This window comes from Leucopleurus acutus (assembly GCF_964270905.1).
Source record: "Leucopleurus acutus genome assembly, chromosome: 18".
NCBI lineage: Eukaryota > Metazoa > Chordata > Mammalia > Artiodactyla > Delphinidae > Leucopleurus > Leucopleurus acutus.
Window position 1 is genome coordinate 21,355,105 of NC_139160.1, and position 21,704 is coordinate 21,376,808.

At 44.0% G+C, this 21,704-nt stretch overlaps 1 protein-coding gene across 2 annotated transcripts; it reads left to right on the plus strand.

Moving 5' to 3' along the window:
• Window positions 1-2,824: 2,824 nt before the first annotated feature.
• Window positions 2,825-6,587, plus strand: TPT1 (tumor protein, translationally-controlled 1). Of its 2 annotated transcripts, none has more exons than XM_082859371.1 (6): window positions 2,825-2,980; window positions 3,247-3,320; window positions 3,849-4,039; window positions 4,440-4,545; window positions 5,348-5,468; window positions 6,373-6,587. In XM_082859371.1, exons 1-6 carry the CDS (start codon window positions 2,953-2,955, stop codon window positions 6,480-6,482), a joined length of 630 nt encoding a protein of 209 aa, XP_082715497.1. In that variant the 5' UTR covers window positions 2,825-2,952; the 3' UTR covers window positions 6,483-6,587. The 2 variants fall into 2 exon arrangements, with proteins under 2 accessions (XP_082715497.1, XP_082715496.1); XM_082859370.1 differs by having other exon boundaries at window positions 5,348-5,464.
• Window positions 6,588-21,704: the final 15,117 nt, after the last annotated feature.

The following is a 21,704-nucleotide window of genomic DNA, read 5'->3' on the forward strand; positions in this document are numbered from 1 at the left end:
TTTTCAGTCGACACCCTTGAATTTCTTTTTATAAGGGAGAATAAACCCTTATGTGTTTAAGCCATGTAGTCAATCCCTAACTGATAAAATGGAGAGCCCACCTGAGTTGCTTTTCTCATGTGAGGACTTGTGTGTGAAGAGACCAGAAGACACTGTCTTTGAAATCTCTTTAATTGTAAGAGATACCAAGTCATATTCAGCTGTAAAATCTAGGACAATCTTAGATTTTGTTAGAAATCAATGACTGTAAGGAAAGAAATGTAATAAAAATATTCAAGTGATTCCTAAGCAAAAGCCAATCAGCCTGGATAAAAGCCAATTCCTTGCAATTTTGTCAGTGGCTTGCAAGCAGTGACTATTTTCCCCTCAACTATTGCTATCACTGGTGTTCTAAGTAGATATTTTCCAGGTACAGCACAGATTTTCTAGGCCACAAGATGGAGTTTATGAAATACCCTGAAATTTAAATATGATTTTCCTAAGATTTTATTTTTAGGATGTCTAGTCACAGAATTATCGTGAGCTATCAAATATGAACCTGAGACAGAAATCTTTTAAGGACACAAGTTGAATTCTTTCAGGGATCCACTATGAGTGTTGTGATTAAATAGAAGAATGTCTTTAGTACAGTATCTATCAACTAAATCCTCCAAATACTTCCAAATAACAGAGGGTTAATGGAATAGTTTCAGGAATATTTTGAAAAGTATTAAAATTTGGGGAGAATTATGCACCCAAATTCAACTAATATTTACTGATAACCTATTGAGGATGCTAGGCATTTTTTCGTTATCTTATTTAACTCCCCAAAACCCTTTTAACTCCCAAAAATTTCATTTTATACTTAGGCTTAGGGAGGCTGACTTTCCCAAGGTCACAGGACTAGTACCAGATAAAGCCAAGATTTCAACCTAGGGTGCTTTGATTCTAACTTCAGTACTCTTTTTCACTGTGGCTATCTTATAAAACTTGAAAAAAAGTTTTCAACTGAACATAAAACTGGAGAGGAGTCGAGGGAATAATGTTTGATGGTACTGCATGGGTGATGGGAAGATTTCTGAATAATTTGAAAATGTTCAAGTTGAGGAAAATAACTAAATTGTGATATGCCTGGGATAATAATGTTCCATTCACACATCCCAGAAATAAGAGGTTTGAGCGATCCTTAGTTGACCATCTCTCAGAAGACGTCCATTTGTTTTCAGATCCCCTTCATCCCATTTTTAGCTTCCTTCCAGTCATCCGGTGACTCCTGGGGTGTCCAGTACAGCCCCACACCCCATCTTCCAGGGAGGATCCCGTTTCCGGGCTCTTTTTCATTTTGACTTCTCCATCAATCTCAATTCACTGTCTTGTGCCCTGCTCTTTCACAAGGGTTGCGCTCTCTTATTGTGTGGAATGCTTTATTGTTGGATCTGGGGTAAATTGTTAATGTGTTGTAATTGCCTGTTTTTGATTTACTAGAATGAAATTTTCTGTGCGGGTAGGCCTGGATTTAACTTGTTCACAATTGGGACCTCTGTGCAAAACCCAGTGCTAGGGACACAGTAGAGCACAAATATAGGTGTGGAACGGAACAAGCTCTCCGGTTTCATACTGGCATATATCTTTGCCTTTAAACCAAAGACGTGACTAAACCAGGCTTTTTTTTTTTTTTTTTTTTTTTTTAATACCGAGTAATTGGGTCTAAAGCCCGAATAAAATTTCGGCCGGTGGGAAGCTCCTTCCTTTTATATTTACCCTCTAGCGCCTGGGTTACAATTTCGACTTCACCTTAAAGTGACAACATACCCTTTTTTCAAACAAAGGACCTAATTCTAAACCAAGTGCAAAACAGAAACATGAAGATTTTATAGCTGTCTTAGGAACGGCAAACTTCCAAATATGGGACCAAACTGAGATGGGAAACCTGTGCAAACTCCCTTGACACCTTCCTTCCTCTTCAAGTCCCTTCCCACAGACTCTACGCCCCCTACGATTATTCCCAGGGGGCAGGCGGGACGACCTGGATCCCACAACTCGGACTCGGCTCTGCCCCACAAAGGCGTCAGAAAACTCGAGGTGGGGCAGCCCTGGGGGCAAACGCTGAAAAGTTCTCCGAGGCCCTCGAAGATCACAGAGGCTGATCGTAAGCCCAGTCCCCTGACCGCATCCTCGTGGACAGCCTCGCGGTCTCCAGACGTCGAGGGGACCTTCCGTAAATGCAAAGTTCTTTACAACAGCGGACACTTTGCTCCCAGAAAGGGTGGGAGCTTGCGCTGGGCGAAGCCCGGTGCGGAAACCTGAAGAGACTTCATCTAAGCCTCACCTAAGCCCAGCACCTTCTAGAGCCACCCTGAAATGTCGGGACGGGCAGGGCCCCAGGCGCCGCTTCAACACTAAGGGCCCGGGACCCCCTTCCTCCTCCCTCCGCCGCGCGCTCCTCCCTTTCCATCCCCCCACCCCTCGCCAAGCCCTCAGGCATTTTCCCTCTGTCTCCTTCTCTCCCCTCCCCTCCCCGCCTCCTCTCCCCTCCCCTCCCCGCCTCCTCTCCCCTCCCCTCCCCGCCTCCTCTCCCCTCCCCTCCCCGCCTCCTCTCCCCTCCCCTCCCCGCCTCCTCTCCCCTCCCCTCCCCGCCTCCTCTCCCTCGGCCGCCCCGCGATCCCAGCGGAACGCACAGCATTGTATCCCGGGGCCAAGGCCCCGGATGCTCGCCTGTCCTCCCCTCGGCCCGCGCAGTGGCCCTGCCCACCGCGTGGCTCTGCGTGCCACGTCACCGCTTGCGGCGCTTCCGGAGGCGCAGCGGGAGATGACGTAGGGGGACGTGCCCTCTATATGAGGTTGGGGAGCGGCAGAGTCGGCCTTTTCCGCCCGCTCCCCCCTCCCCCCGAGCGCCGCTCCGGCTGCACTGCGCTCGCTCTGAGCTCCGTGCTCCTAAGCTAGTGCCACCGTTGTCTCCCTCCAGTCGCCATCATGATCATCTACCGGGACCTCATCAGCCGTGAGTCGGGACTGCACTGCCCCTAACGCCGCGCACGGGGGACGGGGGTGTGGGTGGGGGCGGGGAGGCGGCCACCGTCGCCGTGTCGTGGGCCTGGGGGACGCCGGCGCCTTCCTGGGAGCGAGGAGGGTCGGTGCGTGGGGCGCGCGTCGGGGTTTCGAGCGTCCGGGGAGGGGCGGGGGCCGCGTGCGGCCGGCCGGCGCGGGAAATGGCGCCCGCTCGGGCCTCGGGCGTACCGTGACCGGCGGGTATATGTCCCCGAACAGATGATGAGATGTTCTCCGACATCTACAAGATCCGGGAGGTCGCGGACGGGCTGTGTCTGGAGGTGGAGGGGAAGGTGAGTCGGCTGGGTCGCGGCGCGGGGCCGGGTAGGCTCGGGTTTCCGCCGCTCCCCCGCCCGGGGTTGTGCAATCCTCGCCGTTGCCTCCTGGCGGAGGAGACGCTCTTTCCGGGCTCGGGTTTTTCTAGAAAAGTGGAGGCGGAGCTGAGCCTGGAAATAGGTCCGCCGCTTCGGCGCCCATCCTCCTCCCAGGCGGTCCCGGACAGGTTGTCTTCGGTTTGGGAGCCCCAAGTCCTTCGGCGTTTGCCTTATTCCTACTTGGCTCTTCAACCCGACAGCCCACGCAAAACTTCCACTGGGTTGTAAATGACCCCCTTTCCGTTCCGGTCAACAAAGAATTGTTGAGCTGAGGTGTTTCAGGAAATCGATTTTAGAATCTTTTCCCCCATAACGTGTTCATGGTATTCGACAAGAACTAAATGTTTGGTGGAAGGATGACGGGTACATGAGGTGCCAGTAGATTTTTTGGATGCGTTTATGGTAAAGTCGAGGATGTGTTAGCAACTAAACTTTTTCTTAATGCAGATGGTCAGTAGGACAGAGGGTAACATTGATGACTCGCTCATTGGTGGAAATGCCTCCGCTGAAGGCCCCGAGGGCGAAGGTACCGAAAGCACGGTAATCACTGGCGTGGATATTGTCATGAACCATCACTTGCAGGAAACCAGCTTCACAAAAGAAGCCTACAAGAAGTACATCAAAGATTACATGAAGTCGTAAGTGATACCGGCACACCCCAGTCGAGGTCTGAAAATCCTATAGGATTTAGGGGTTGGCTAACTGAGATTTTTAGCGGCAGGCGTGCTTGTCAGAGGTCTTTTTATTAATGAGCTCAGAAGGGTGGTTGTTTTTCTATAAGTAAAATAATGTGAGCATACTGGAGCATGTGTTTGGTTTTACCTTTTTAGAATAGTACTGTGGAGATAAGCTGACGTGAAATTCCAAGTTAGAAACAGTCTTGTGGATTAAAACATCCCTCCTGTGAACTAGTAATTTCTTGATCGCGTGCGCCACGTTATTTTGCTCAGTGACAGCTGGTTTCAGTTTGTAATTTTTACTTAATGAAAATATATTTTGCTCAGAACTGAATAACCTATCAATAAAATGTTGTTTTAGAATCAAAGGGAAGCTTGAAGAACAGAGACCAGAAAGAGTAAAACCTTTTATGACAGGGGCTGCAGAACAAATCAAGCATATCCTTGCTAATTTCAAAAACTATCAGGTAAATAACTTAAATATTTGGACCGAAGGATTGTACAATTTTAACTGAGCAAAAAATGAGTTGCTTGATGAATCTCTGATGTAATTAAGCTGTGGTTATTTTCTCGGTCTTTTGAACAGTTTAAATACTTCATAGATTCAACTCCAGTAGTCTAGGCTGTAGGAATTAGCTTTCTCTGCTCCCAAGCATGTTTCCAGATCTTGTCTTCTGGTTCCAGAATCTTATCTGTACTCAGATAACATACATTTCCCAATTCTTTCTCTTGAATTGCTTGTTAACTCCCAAGTGGTCTTCCTTTTCTCTTTCCACTTCCAGTGTGTCTTGTTGCCGCTGAAGCCCTTTCTGATCTGAGCTTGTCCTATTGAGAAACTTCAGTGACTTTCCTTTACCCCTGAGAAAAAAAAATGAACACAACCTGGCTCTTTAATTTTCCGGTTTTCATACATCCTCTGGCCATAAGATAACTCTCATGTGATATGCTCTCGTTGCTAGCTCTATGTTCCCTGTGCTTGACTATGTAAAAAGCCTTGTTTCTAGGGTTTGGAAATGGATGTGTGGGGCTGAGTAAGTTTCCTGAAAGCCTCGTGTCCCTGGATTGCTCTGTACTTTTATTTGGTTATTATTAGTACTTTGAGTGAACTGAAGTTGGACTAGTGAGCATTTTTTCTCCTAGGCATCAGAGCCTTTAGTTGCTGAAATCCCTTGACTTAAATAGCGGTGTTCTGAATCATCCTTTGATTTATTGTTTTGATACAACACATCCGTGCGTAATCTAATTCTGAGTATTTGTTTGCTTCCTAAGTTCTTCATTGGTGAAAACATGAATCCAGATGGCATGGTTGCTCTGCTGGACTACCGTGAGGATGGTGTGACCCCATATATGATTTTCTTTAAGGATGGTCTAGAAATGGAAAAATGTGTAAGTATAAAGAAGTGGGTTGAATCATTAATGTAAAAATGGAGATGTCCAAGGCATAATCCTCCTTGTTTTGCCACTACGATAGTTAAAATGGATCCTTTTAAACTGAGGCTCTAGGTCTTAATTCTCTTAGGGGCATAAAGAGGGTGTTTCACGTGTAAAAGATTTTTATGGTACAGAAAGGCTTAGAGTCTTTATCTGCAGAAAACTTATAGGTGACATTACAAAGCACAGCTTAAATCCTGAGCTCTAGAGGTCAGAGATAACACTCTATGTTTATCTTCCCTATAGAAATGGCTTGTTGAAATCAGACTGCCTTTCTCCTGTTTTGCTGCACATATACATGAGTATTAAAGCTTTTTGTAAAGAAACCGTTCACCTTTATCTACTGATAATTGGCAGCTGGTCGTGAAAGCCTTGACGTTACTGGCTTTTAGTAAATACAGTTTAGAGTTGGCTGCTGATCCAGTATGCCAATTGCTTTACTAAAATTGAACGTCTGCTATGCAAGGAATTGCTAGAGGCAATATAGAAATGAAGGCATTCATTATCCTAGCCTTCAGGGGCTTCTGTAAATTAGGAGTAAGATAAATTTAAGGCTACACTAAACAGGATTGGGGCAGCAATGAACAAAAATGTCTAAAGGGACTCAAAGAATGTGTGAGGCTTTTGTTAGAACAAAGTGAGTGGAACTTTCTCAGAATGAGACATTTCCGCATCCACTGATAGACCTTGAACAATCCGCTGTTGTTCTTTTGGTTTGCACTGGGATGCAAAAGAAAAATCCCTGCGCTTTCTGTCTGTCTTCGTGGCAGCCCAGATTGAATAGGGGAATACATTTGCAGCCTAGCAATGTTAAATATTTTCATATTGGAAAGGTGGTAATGGGGTCTTCCTCGTTTTTACAGTAACGAATTCGGCTGTTTGGATCTATCACCTGCTCGTCATAACCGGCTGGCTGCTGCTTTTCATCCACACAACACCGGGACTTAGACAAATGGGACTGATGTCATCTTGAGCTCTTCGTTTTGATGTTGATTTGTTTGGAGCGGAGGCATTGTTTTTGAGGAAAAAAAAACCATGTCATGTAGGTTGTCTAAAAATAAAATACATTTAAACTCAATTGAGAGAATGCCTCTTAGTTTAATATGTAATATCTAAATCCATCCTGTGTAGCCTTCCTGGAGAAGCTAGAAGCTGGTTGTAGACCACTACTAGAAAGCATAAGACCATCTTCAGATAACTTCTGCAATGAAAACCACTTCCCGGACTTGGAATATAAACAAGAATCAACAGTAATTGAGTTGAAATAAAGGGGAAAGACCATGCTCGTAGCAGTGCCAACATTTGAAGTGGATGTCTTACACGTTCCATCACCTACAAATGGAAGTAGTTAACTCTGGAAGAAATTACCAAAAGAATAAAAAGAGACTTAACACAGTTGGAAGCGAAGTATTGTCTCAGCTTATTTACAAAGCAAGTAGAGCCAAGTTCTAGAGAAATCTAGACGTCTCCTGGAATACTTGTGTCAAACTTCTTGGAACAGGGTTGGCAAACTGGCTAGTCCTACCACCTGTTTTTGTGTGACTAAGGTGGTGCTTACATTTTTAAGTGGTTCAAAATAGCTTACGGGATGTGAAAAAATACAAAATCGAAGTTTGTGTCTAGTTTTATTGGAACACTGCCATGCCCATTTGTTTATGTATTGGCTGGCTCTGACACTGCAAGAGCAGAGATTAGTGACAGATCTAAGGGCCTGCAAGCCCTAAAATAACCATGTGGCCCTTTACAGGAAAGGTTTGCTGGCCCCTGTTTTAAAGATGAAATTACAGATGGAGTGTGGGATAGTTGGTGGGCAGAGGAAAAGCAGGTACTAGTCAAATTGTATCTGAAAAGGCTGTGGGTATCAGAACAAGGATATGAAAATGCATCTATTTGACATGCCTGGAGCAGTTACTGTCTGCTAAGGTTTCCAATACAGATGCAAGAAAAAAGTGCACTTGCACTTTCTGTCTGGTTGGGGCAGTCCAGATTGAATGGGAGAATACAGGGAGAAAATCGCAATTCACAAATAACGGTAAAAGCCTCCAGGATTCCAAAGAAGAATTCATAAGCGTTTACAAGAAAAATACTGGAAAATTAGTCCCCTACACCCTTGCCTTCTGATTTCACTTTTAAAAGCATAAGGGTTAAGTCTAAAGGCAAGCCAGTGATGCTTTTATGTGAACCCAGGGTGCAGCCAGTGACTTGATTCAAGAGACGGAGGTGTGGTTCAGAGCCTAAGACAAATGCTCATCAGGTTGGTAGTGCCCCCTGGTGACTGGCGAAAGCATACCCAACTACTGGAAGCTGCACTCATGCTGAGGGTGGTTTTGAGCACCAGTGATCTAGGAGGCCACTTGCCTGCCTCTGAAACATACTATCAGAAGAGAATTTTCAGGCAGTGGTCAGTGCTGTGAAGGTGAGGATAATCTGGTAGTGGGAGAAGTCTTGAGGGAATGTAAGCTGCAGCCTGACTTAGTGAGCTCACATGGAAAGGACTGGAAGAACAGGAATAGCAATGCAGAGGCTTCATATAGGGAGCAGGTTCGGGTAGTTGCCTAAGAATGCTTATTTTGGATCTTTGTCTAGTTAACTCCCAGTTAGAGCCAGGTTAAGATATCTTGTGCAAGAATAACAGGTGGTGAGTACTTGCTGTGCGTATCAGAAGGCATGTGTTAGTATCACTGCTGCCTAGTTTGAAACAGGTACGTTCCTAGTGGACTTGAAGCTCTGGGCTACATGTGTGTAAAACGGGTGGAGAAAGGACTCTTACGGTATGTCTAGGAAGGCTTTTGTAATGTGATAGCTTGAATAGGAAGCTGAAAGCAAGGAAGGAGGTTATGTGGATATCTGGGGGCAGAGCATTACAGGCCAAAGAGCAAATGTAGTGTCTGAAGTCGTGTGGTTGACATGTTCAGGTGAAAAGGTGGCCAGTATGCTGGACCCAAGATGGCAAGAGGAAAAGCTGAGGTAAGTACACAGGAAAAGAGGAAACCAGATCAGGCAGGGAAGCCACCAGAGGGCTTTTGAACAGAAGGGTGACATGATCTGACCTAAAAGGTCATTTTGGCTGTTGGGTAACTGTAAAAGCAAAGAGAGCAATGATGTATAATATTTTTAGGTGAGAGATGATAGTGGCTTAGTCTAGGGTGATACTTGAGGTGGTTGGAAATTAGAGAACAGGACTTGCTGATTTGTTGAATGAGGTGAAAGAATGGGTTTAAGGGTGATGCCAAGTGTTTTGTCCTGAGCATCTGGAAGAAAGGAGTTAACACTGAGACGGGGAAGACTGAGGATAGGAAATCAAGAGTTCAGTTTTGGATAAGCTAAATTGAGATGCTGACTCTTGACTGAAGTGAACTAGGTAAGCAGTCAGGAGGAGAATTAGAGAATTTAAGAGAGATAGGTTTCCCCAGCATCTGAAAGAACCTTCCTATGATACCTTTCTTAAGCTGAAATGGTGTAAAGCAAAGAAGCAATTACCTTAGGACACATCTTGCTAATGGATACACAAAATAAACTGAGATAAGCACAGATGCTCACAGACACAGCTCAGCTATGGTAGCTTGATACAGACGCTGAGTGTAGTTCTGGGGAAGCTGCTTGGGGTGCGCGCTGCCTCTGAGGCCTCACTGCGAAAGAAGTGCTGAATGCCGTTTTCAATTTTCGCCCTTTTTTCGTAAAAGGGAAAATTCTCTTCGGATTTCTTTTGATTAGCGGGATCAAGTACTAGTGTAGCTAGGTCTTTTGTAAAAGCGAAGTGGTGTAAAGTGAAGAATATCTGCTGGGAAGATATAATGCATGACATCTGAAGCTAGAACAGTGAGGTCACCTAGGCAGGATGGACTCAGCCCTCCAACATAGATTGGTCAGCGCGATGAACCCACAGTGATTAAGAGGGAACTGCCCCCGAGGTAGGAAAACCAAGGGAGAGGCCCGGAGGTCAAGTGGACAGCATTTTCGGAAGGAGCAAGCAAGTCCACAGGGTTACCTGTTGTAAACGGGTCAAGAAAGATGAGCACTGAGAATGGTGGACTCGACAGGTGTTCGGTTTGAGTTGTAGGGAAGAAAGCCTGATTAAGATCGGCTCAAGAGAACAGCAAACTCACAGGCAGCATATTGCCCATGAAATGTCAAGATGCAAGATAGGTGTGCATCTGCTTAAGCAATGGTGTAAATGACTCATTTGAACCATCAGACATTTTTTCTTAAAATCTAATCAGATCACTAGTAAATAGTGCATGGACAGTAAATTCCATCTGAACTGCAGGGTTTATCCAATAACTCTACAAACTATGCTGGTAAAGTTGCAAGAAGAGTAGCAAAAACCTCAACCAACTTGAAAAAAGCCCGACAACAAAGCCTCCTTGTAAAGTTCTGAGCATCTGTGTGTGCATGTGCTTGGGGCTGTGACCTGGGCTAGTAGCCAGGATACTCGCAGTAAAATGGAATTGAAGCCAGGGGGACTTGAACTAATAGAGACCACATCTTAGTGACTGGTGACTTGCCCTTAGTAGGTCATACTATACAACTCTTAATTCTATGGTAAAAGTCTGCTAACGACCCCCTCATGGGCCACAAACATTCCTGCAAAAGCTCATTTTGCAGCAACTGGTGAGTGTTTCCAGAGACTTTGTCCATAAAAACTGAGGGCCCAACTTGCTGGGTTTTGGGTAGATTATGGTCCTCTGGGGCTGTGGACCATACTTAAAAATCACTTCATTGAAAAAGTTTTCTTTTGATACTGCATAAAAACGTGAGCTACTTCTTTGGATATTTGGTTCTTTTGTTAACATTTAATGTTGCATTATTCCAAAGGAGAATTCCTTGACTGAAATACTTTAACATACACAAGTAAAGGATGCTCTACACCTTTCATTGAATTAAGTTGTTTTTTTTTTTTTGGCTGTGAATTTAAAAATCTTAAAGGAGGGACTTACCCCGGCAGTCCAGTGGTTGAGAGTCCACGCTCCCACTGCAGTGGGCGCAGGTTCGATCCCTGGTCTAGGAACTCAGATCCCACAGGACGCGCAGCACGGCCAAAAAAAAAAAAAAAGTAAAGGAAAAGCACTCCTGTGTGTCTCCTTTACACTCAGTACTCCACTTCTGGTCACCAAATGTGTGTATGTTTTTCCCCTCACCAAGCAGCTCTGCAACACCACCTGGGTGTCCTACCATTCAACTCAGTTCTGACACTATATACCTGGAGAGATACCTTGCACCACTCAGCAAGTGGGATCTTAGTTCCCCCACCAGGGATCGAGCCCGCGCCCCCTGCATTGGAAGCACAGAGTCTGGACCACCAGGGAAGTCCCTCTGAAGTCGGCTGTTATGACAGCCATCTCAAATGGGATAGGTTCTTTAAACTTAGAGTTTGCAGATAAAGTTAAAAATGATAATAATGCTGGCAGTTTATATTTATCCCACTGAAGTCCTCCAAGTCCATCCCTTACTTCAGCGGTGGTACGTTGGACTGCATGCTTGTTGGCTGTCCAAAGCAGATTTCCACTACTGTGCGGGCATGTTTTCAACTACCAGCACGTTCCAGTTTGTTTGAGAGCTTGTACATTGCGGATTTGTGCTACTATACGTGGTTTCGTACATTTAAGATTTCTCCGTACGCTGAGGCCTCAAGTGGATGTGGTTTTCGCAGGAGTCCACACAATTCAGTGAGAAAATTGCCAACTATGAGCCTGGGTGGGGATTCTTTCCAAAGTAATTGCTTGCTCGATGATTCCCTCAATGACTGACCTCCCCCCTCCCACTCCAGGATACACCTGACATCTGCTTTCATTTATAAATGCACGGTGCTCTATTCTGAGATTTGAGGTAGAGTGGGGACCAGGAGACTGGGGGACAGGGGGACACCATATGCAGTGCTTCTGCATGTGTGAGTCACCATTTAGGAGAAATGAGAATTCAAACACTAGGTGACTCACTTGAGGGGTTCTCTGGGAGAGGACACAGACCACAATTGCCAGTCAAAAGATAACAGTATTTTCCTTGAAAAACTAAAAATAGGGCTACCATATGATCCAGCAATCCCACTCCTGGGCATATATCCAGAGAAAACCATAATTAAAAAAGACACATGCACCCCAATATTCATTGCAGCACAATACGATAGCCAAGACATGGAAGCAACCTAAAGGTCCATCAATGGATGAATGGATAAAGAAGATGTGGTACATATATACAAGGGAGGACTTTCCTGGTGGCGCAGTGGTTAAGAATCCGCCTGCCAACGCAGGGGACACGGGTTCAATCCCTGGTCTGGGAAGATCCTACATGCCACGGAGCAACTAAGCCCGTGTGCCACAACTACTGAGCCTGTGCTCTAGAGCCCACGAGCCACAATTACTGAGCCTGCATGCCACAACTACTGAAGCCTGCGTGCCTAGAGCCCATGCTCCGCAACAAGAGAAGCCACCACAATGAGAAGCCCTCACACCACAACGAAGAGTAGCCCACGCTCGCTGCAAATAGAGAAAACCTGTGCGCAGCAATGAAGACCCAGTGCAGCCAAACATAAATAAATAAAATAGAAAATTTTATATATATACAATGGAATATTACTCAGCCATAAAAAGAACAAAATAATGCCATTTGCAGCAACGTGGATGGACCTAGAGATTGTCATACTGAGTAAAATAAGTCAGAGAAAGACAAATATATGATATCGCTTATATATGGAATCTAAAAAAAAATGGTACAAATGAACTTATTTGCAAAACAGAAATAGAGTCACAGATATAGAAAACAAATTTATGCTTACCAAGGGGGAAAGTCAGGGGGAGGGATAAATTGGGAGATTGGGATTGACATATATACACCATACAAAATAGATAACTAGTAAGGACCTACTGTATAGCACAGGGAACTCTACTTAATACTCTGTAATGACCTATATGGGAATAGAATCTAAAAAAGAGTGGATATATGTATATGGATAACTGATTCACTTTGCTGTACAGTAGAAACTAACACAACATTGTAAATCAACTATACTCCAGTAGAAATTAATTTTAAAAAATGATAAAGATTATAGTATTTTAAATAGCCTCATAGAGCTACTAGACGTCATTCAGTCCTGAGTTTCTAACATTTAGTATGACACTAGAAATCCAGTCGTGTACTTGGCCATTTTCTTCACGTGTAGAGACAGCAGGAAACCCTAGTTCGTTATCAAACGCAGCTTGCTATGGCCTCATCTACAGTGCAGGGTTATAAAATTATTCCACCAAGTTCATAACCTTCCATTCCCTGAGCAGCTGGTAGAAATTTGGCAAATCACAGAGAGTTGGTATTTGGTGGACATCTATTCAAAACAGAGCTGTACATGTAATTTCCTTCTCCTTGAGTACATTAATTTGGAAGTCTCCCTCAAGAACTGCCAATTTATAGTTTGAGTCAAATACCCAAACTGATATTCAACCCGGGGGGAAAAACTGGCAAGTGAAAATGGGACAATTATTGCCCATGAAGTTAAAAAGAAAACATATGGGACTTCCCTGGTGGTGTAGGGGTTAAGAATCCACCTGCCAATGCAGGGCACATGGGTTCGAGCCCTGGTCTGGGAAGATCCCACATGCCACGGAGCAACTAAGCCCGTGCGCCACAGCTACTGAGCCTGCGCTCTAGAGCCCGTGAGCCACAACTACTGAGCCCATGTGCCATAACTACTGAAGCCCACGCACCTAGAGCCCGTGCTCTGCAACAAGAGAAGCCACTGCAATGAGAAGCCCGCGCACCGCAACGAAGAGTAGCCCCTGCTCGCCGCAACTAGAGAAAGCCCGCGCGCAGCAATGAAGACCCAACGCAGACCAAGATAAATAAATAAATAAATAATTTTTTTTTAAAAAAAGAAAGAAAACATACGCCTCTTTTGACTACCTCAGGGAGGTGAGATAATGTTTATCAGCAGATGGCAAGTATAAAACTGGAAGCCAGGTCAACTCAACTCTTGGTGTGATGCATTATAATGTCTTTCTCCATCACCGGGCAAGCACCCCATCCTGCCTAAGCCTCCTCCATTGTGTTAACTCCACATGGATGGATTCTGTCAAGTGGAACACGGGCTGGGCGGCAGTACCCTTGACGGCTGCCGTAATATCAGCGGGACGGTAAATACCAACTGCTGGCATCTATTAAAAGCAGAAGTGACTAAGCTTTTGAAAATTGGTTAAGTAATGTGCCACCTGTTCTCTGCTCCACAGACAAGAGGGGGGAGGACTGGGTGTGAATGTGGGAGCAGCAGAGATTTTAGCATCCCAAGAGCCACGTGGAGGCTTGTTTTTCGGAGGGAGTTACTAAACCCTATGGTTCGTGGGGATGAGAGTTGTGCAACACCCCTTGCAGCTACTGCTAGCCTTCCTCTGCCAATATCCTCTGGTAATCTTGCCGAATATTCTCTTCTACCCCCTCAGGTTGCCTGAAGGTCTTTCCCACTCCCCCTACCCGATCTGCCTGTAATCGTGCCTGGGCGGAAGGGAGAGGTGAGTATACTGTTAGAGGCTGGTAATCGGTGGCAAGCGGAGCAGGGTAAGCTGGTCGGGAGAAATGGAGGCGGCTTGTTGGCCCCAGTGAATTTTGTCCTCTTGTGCACATAATAGGCAGCTGACCAACATATAATCAAATTTGCTCCTGTGGACTAAAAGTGCAAACGTAAGCTCTGACTAGGTGGATTTCGACATGTGCCTCTTCTCCAAGGGAGAAACGTGAGAACAGCTGCAGAGTCTTACAAGGAACAGGAGGGTTTTAGAGGTTGAGCACACTCTACCGGCCTTCACATCCCAGACACAGATTTTTGGTTTTTGCTAAATCATGGCTCAGGCCCGTGAGCACACAACCCAGGAATGACCCATTTGATGGAATGACCAATAGGGAATTTCAATAGGGTTATTCACCAAGAGGGTGTATCCAAATTGCCAGCCGGCCACTGTGCATTTACTCTTTCTACTTTGTATCTGGGTGTAGAACTTGGGAAGGTGCAAATGGAAAGCTGTTTTATAAGCAACACACCATTTCCTTCAACATAAAGTTTTAAGGAAATTCTGTACAAAACCTTTCATAGCTGGGCCACTTGCTTACCTGTTCAAGCTTACCTGCCTCTCCTTCCCATCTGCCCTCAGCTGCCAGGGGGAACGCAGGTGGCGTGACTCTGACTCTTTGCACGAAAGTCTCGTTCTTTTCTACAGGACTGCGCTGTGTTTCATCTTGGAAGGGTTTACTGATTTCTGCATCCACCCTCTCCCGCTTTACTGAAGTCACTGAATTCCTTTTCTTTGCGTCACTGTTATTCCTGAAAGCAAGGAGCGGGGTTTTGTCAGTCTTCCTTCTTTGCCGATGGCATTCCGTATGGATTTGCTGATGGAGTAAATCGTGAGCTTTCACGAGTCCCTGAAGTACTTTGAACCACACTTCCCTGTGCCGCTCCTGTTTTCAAATGCAGTCTCTAATTCTGGAAAAGTGGGTAACCAGACAAGAATGTTTGGTCTGAAAGAGAGCAGTATCTTCTACCTGAAGTGCTTTCCGCACGAGTCACCGGTCCCGGCAGTTTGCTAGTTGAGTCAAAGGCTGAGGTACCTCATCGCAAAGAATGCAAAATGCTTCTCTTCTGCCTTAATGGTGAAATGATTCTTTTTCAGAGCACCTCATGTCTGTAAATGCTTAGCTTTCTCTAGGGTCTAGAGTTAACTGTAATGCTCTTTGCATTTGCTACTGCATGATGGGCTTTTTCTTATCCTACTCTAGATTCCAAAGTTATGTCCGATGTGCGATTCCATGGTGGGAGATGTGGCATTTTGCTGAGCCTTGGAAAAATGTAACACCCTTGTCTCATCCCTGGTCGCGCTTCAGAATTACCTGGTATGATTTTTAAAATACAGATGGAATTCTTTGCACACCACATTATAGACAGAGGAGTTTTTATATGTTAAGTTAGAAACTGTAAAGAATCTGAGATTTTATCCTATTTTCAAGCTAACAAGTTAGCTTACCATAGTTCCATATACCTTTTATGAGAAGACATAAGACCTCTAGGTCAGAGATAACTTCACAGCAAAAACAGCAGCCAGAGCAGCATCTTGCATTGGGTCCCACCCCCACTCGCCCCCACAGGGTGACATACTGAGGGCCAGATGCTTTCTGCACTTGCAGTGGGAGCACTATAGCAGAGGAACCCTGAAATTAGGAAACTTTGAGCTTACAAGGCTGCTAACACATCTGCCCATCCTTCCTTCTGGATAAGCACATTATTCATGTACCTGGAATGTAGGCAAATCTCTGGGGAAAAAGGGAAGGTATCTCTAGTTTATTGCTCTGAGGTGTCTCTGAGGAGGTACATCTCTAAATCTCTTCAAAGGGATACCTTATCTGTAGCTTCCAAGGATGTGTGTTATTTAAATATATCCTTTGCAAATTTGAAGATAATTCAAATAAATGGAAAGATATCTCATGCTCTTGGATTAGAAGAATTAATATTGCTGAAATGGCCATACTACCCAAGGCAATCTACAGATTTAATGCAATCCCTATCAAATTATCCATGACATTTTCACAGAACTAGAACATATAGTCCTAAAATTTATATGGAATCATAAAAGACCCAGAATTGCCAAAGCAATCCTGTGGGAAAAGAATAAAGCTGGAGGTATAACCCTCTCAGACTTAGGACAATACTACAAAGCTACAGTAATAAAAACAGCATGGTATTGGCACAAAAACACATGGATCAATGGAACAGAATAAAATATCCAGACATAAACCGACACACTTATGGTCAATTAATCTTTGATAAAGGAGGCAAGAATATACAATGGAGAAAAGAGTCTCTTCAGCAAGTAGTGTTGGGAAAGCTGGACAGCCACATGCAAATCAGTGAAGTTAGAACACTCCCACACACCATGCACAAAAATAAACTAAAAATGGCTTAAAGATTTAAATATAAGACATGACACCATAAAACTCCTAGAAGAGAACATAGGCAATACATTCTCTGGCATAAAATCATAACAATGTTTTCTTAGGTCAGTCTCCTAAGGCAATAGAAATAAAAGCAAAAGTAAACAAGTGGGACCTAATCAAATTTAAAAGCTTTTGCACAGTAAAGAAAACCATAAACAAAGACAACCTATGGACTGGGAGAAAATATTTGCAAACTATGCAACAGATAAGAGATTAATTTCCTAAATATACAAACAGCTCATATAACTCAATAGTAAAAAAAACCAAACAACCCAATCAAAAAATGGGCATAAGACTGAAATAGACATTTCTCCAAAGAAGACACAGAGGTGGCCAATAGGCACATGAAAAAATGCTCAACATCACTGATTATTAGAGAAATGCAGATCAAAACTATGGTGATGTATCACCTGATGCCGGTCAGAATGGCCATCATTAAAAAGTCTACAGGGGGGCTTCCCTGGTGGCGCAGTGGTTGAGAGTCCACCTGCCAATGCAGGGGACACAGGTTCATGCCCCGGTCCGGGAAGATCCCACATGCCACGGAATGGCTAGGCCCGTGAGCCATGGCCACTGAGGCTGTGCGTCCAGAGCCTGTGCTCCGCAACGGGAGAGGCCACAACAGTGAGAGGCCTGCGTACCGCAAAGAAAAAAGAACAACAACAACAACCAACAAAACAAAACAAAACAAAAACAAAACAAAACAAAAAGTCTACAGGGACTTCCCTGGTGGCGCAGTGGTTAAGAATCTGCTTGCCAATGCAGGGGACACGGGTTCGAGCCCTGGTCCAGGAAGATCCCACATGCTGCGGAGCAACTAAGCCCATGTGCCACAACTACTGAGCCTGCATGGCGCAACTACTGAAGTCCACGCACCTAGAGCCCGTGCTCCGCAACAGGAGAAGCCACCTCAATGAGAAGCCCATGCACCACAACGAAGAGTTGCCCCTGCTCGCTGCAACTAGAGAAAGCCCATGTGCAGCAATGAAGACCCAATGCAGCCAAAAAATAATAGTTAATAAATAAATAAATAAGAAAACTAATTTAAACCTTTAAAAAAAAGTCTACAAATAATAAATGCTGGAGAGGGTGTTGAGAAAAGAGAACCCTCCTATACTGCTGGTGGGAATGTAAAAAATTGGTGCAGCCACTATGGAGAACAGTATGGAGGTTCTTTAAAAATCTAAAAATAGGGCTTCCCTGGTGGCGCAGTGGTTGAGAGTCCACCTGCCGATGCAGGGGACACGGGTTCGTGCCCCAGTCTGGGAGGATCCCACATGCCACGGAGCGGCTGGGCCTGTGAGCCATGGCCGCTGGGCCTGCACGTCCGGAGCTTGTGCTCCACAATGGCAGAGGCCACAACAGTGAGAGGCCCGCGTACCACAAAAAAAAAGAAAAAAATCTAAAAATAGAGTTACCATATGGTCCAGCAATCCCACTCCAGGGCATATATCCAGAGAAAACTCTAATTTGAAAAGATACATGCACTCAATGTTCATAGCAGCACTATATATAATAGCCAAGACACGGAAACAACCTAAATGTCCATCCACAGATGAATGGATAAAGAAGATGCAGTGCACACACACACACACACAATGGAATACTACTCAGCCATAAAAAAGAATGAAATAATGCCATTTGCAGCAACATGGATGGACCTAGAGATTATCATACCGAATGAATTCAGACAGAGAAAGACAAATATTGTATGATATCATTTATAGGAGGATTCTAAAAACTAATATAAGTGAACTTATATACAAAACAGAAACAGCCTCAGAGACATAGAAAACAAACTTATGGTTACCAAAGGGGAAAGGAGAGGAGTAGGGATAAATTAGAAGTTTGGGATTAGCAGATACAAACTACTATATATAAAACAGATAAACAACAAGGTCCTACTGTATCGCACAGGGAACTATATTCTGTAATTGTAATAAACCATAATGGAAAAGAATATGAAAAAGAAGAAAAAAAAATATATGAATCACTTTGCTGTACACCTGAAACTAACACAACATTGTAAATCAACTATATTTCAATTAAAAAAAAAAACCCCACCAAATATGCCCTTTTGTCAGAAGACCCAGACCATACAGGAATATGAGAAATTCATGGACACCTCCTAGAGAAATGGAAATAAAAACAAAAATAAACAAATGGGACCTAATGAAACTTAAAAGCTTTTGCACACAAAGGAAACCATAAACAAGACCAAAAGACAACCCTCAGAATGGAAGAAAATATTTGCAAATGAAGCAACTGACAAAGGATTAATCTCCAAAATTTATAAGCAGCTCATGCAGCTCAATATCAAAAAATCAAACAACCCAATCCAAAAAAGGGCAGAAGACCTAAATAGACATTTCTCCAAAGAAGATATAGAGATGGCCAACAAACACATGAAAGGATGCTCAACATCACCAATCATTAGAGAAATGCAAATCAAAACTACAATGAGATATCATCTCACACCAGTCAGAATGGCCATCATCAAAAAATCTACAAACAATAAATGCTGGAGAGGCTGTGGAGAAAAGGGAATCCTCTTGCACTGTTGGTGGGAATGTAAATTGATACAGCCACTATGGAGAACAGTATGGAGGTTCCTTAAAAAACTAAAAATAGAACTACCATACGACCCAGCAATCCCACTACTGGGCATATACCCTGAGAAAACCATAATTCAAAAAGAGTTGTACCAAAATGTTCATTGCAGCTCTGTATACAATAGCCAGGACATGGAAGCAACCTAAGTGTCCATCAAGAGATGAATGGATAAAGAAGATGTGGCACATATATACAGTGGAATATTACTCAGCCATAAAATGAAAGGAAATTGAGTTATTTGTAGTGAGGTGGACGGACCTAGAGTGTCATACAGAGTGAAGTAAGTCAGAAAGAGAAAAACAAATACCGTATGCTAACACATATATATATGGAATCTAAGAAAAAAAACAAAAAGGTCATGAAGAACCTAGGGGCTAGACGGTAATAAAGACACAGACCTACTAGAGAATGGACTTGAGGATATGGGGAGGGGGAGGGTAAGCTGGGACAAAGTGAGAGAGTGGCATGGACATATATACACTACCAAACGTAAAATAGATAGCTAGTGGGAAGCAGCCGCATAGCAAGGGAGATCAGCTCAGTGCTTTGTGACCACCTAGGGGGTGGGATAGGGAGGGTGGGAGGGAGGGAGACACAAGAGGGAAGAGATATGGGAATATATGTATATGTATGGCTGATTCACTTTGTTATAAAGCAGAAACTAACACACCATTGTAAAGCAATTATACTCCAATAAAGGTGTTAAAAAATTAAAAAATTTAAAAAATAAAGAAATTCATGGAGAATTGTTTTCCAACATTGCAAACAAATAAGAAAGAAAAAGAACAGCAATCCTATAGAAAAATGGGCGAGGGGTATAATCAGAGAGTTCACAGAAAAGAGTCTCCAGCTCACTCAGAATACAAGAAATACAAGTTAAAATTGCACTCTGTTATAATTTCTGATCTATCGAATTGCAAAGATAAAACATTTTGCTACCCCTCTGTTGTGGAGGCTGCAGGGAAACAAGCACCCCCAGACATCACGTCACTAATGCATGTAACCACTGACCAGGTCCTTCCACTTCTAGGAATTTAATCTATTTATATAATCACTGCAACTGAACAAATGTGTACAGAAAGCTGTTCTCTGAAGTATAATTTGTGATAGCAATGGAGGGCTGTTTGAATAAATTATGGTATTGTCTCAGTCTATTTGGGCTGCTATAACAAAGTACCATAAACTGGGTGGCTTGAACAACACAGTTGTTTCTTATAGTTCTGGAGGCTGGAGCATATTTGGGTTCTGGTGAGGGCCCATTTCCTGGTTTGTAGACAGCCAGCTTCTCACTGTGTCCTCACACGGTGGAAGGGGTGAGAGAGCTCTCTAGGGTCTCTTCTTATAAGGGCACTAATCCCATTCATGAAGGCTCCACCCTTATGACCTAATCACTTCCCAAAGGCCCACTTTTAATACCATCACATTGGAGGTTATGATTTCAACATATGATTTTTAGGGACACACAAACATTCAATCCATAGCAGGTGTTATGTAGATTGAAATATTCTGTATATTGAAATATTATGCAGCCGTAAGAATGAAGAACTCTTTGTGTACTGCTATGAAATAATCACCATAAAATATTTTTATGTGAGAAAGCAAAGTGCAGAATAGTGTGTTCAGGAAAACAAAAAAGCTTATTTGCTAGTATGGGCATAGAAGGTCTCTAAAGGATACACAAAGATAGAAAATCTCTGGAAGGAAACTGGAAACACTCCAGAAAGGAGGCTCTTCACTGCGTACATTTTGTAATTTTTGAATAATGTGTTACCTACTCATTAAATGAATTCAGTTTTTTGAGGTACGCGGGCCTCTCACTGCTGTGGCCTCTCCCGTTGCGGAGCACAGGCTCCGGACGCACAGGGTCAGCAGCCATGGCTCACGGGCCCAGCCGCTTCACGGCATGTGGGATCTTCCCAGACCGGGGCACGAACCCGTGTCCCCTGCATCGGCAGGCGGACTCCCAACCACTGCGCCACCAGGGAAGCCCATGAATTCAGTTTTTTACAATGCCGAGCCCCATAGCAAACCTACTGAATCAGAATGTCTACGTTTTAAAAGTCCCTCTGGAGATTCTGCCACCAGTTAGGGGTTAAGGAATCACTCCTGTAGCAGGAACTATGGGCAGGAAACGACTTCATTAGATAACCAAATGGGAAACAACCAACACAGCTGGCTCACGGTTCCCACCCTCTCGCTGGAAGAAAATATAAAGCACCAGAGTGGAAAAAAGTCTCAAAAGTTAACAAATGCTCCTGCCCAACGCTCAGGGCCCTCAACCTACAGCCCTCTTGACCAAGGTGCCCTGAGAGCTTTGCATTTCTGCAGGGGGCTTGGCCTCATTTTCCACATGCTACGTTAATGCGATAATATTTTAATGAAGCCTAAACTTACATTTGGAGAGGGGTGCGGTTAACAATATCACACAGGTGACTCATTTTGAGCTTTCTAGCAGCTGAAACTCCTAAGTCTTTCTTCACGACTGCCGCTGCAAGCCAGGTATGCCCCACACAGACACGGGTGCAGCTGGGTTTTGGCTGCACATGCAGGAACTGAAATTGTGATACTATTTTCTCACTTTGCACACCAGATGTTTCAGCATCTGATTTGTGCTGTACAC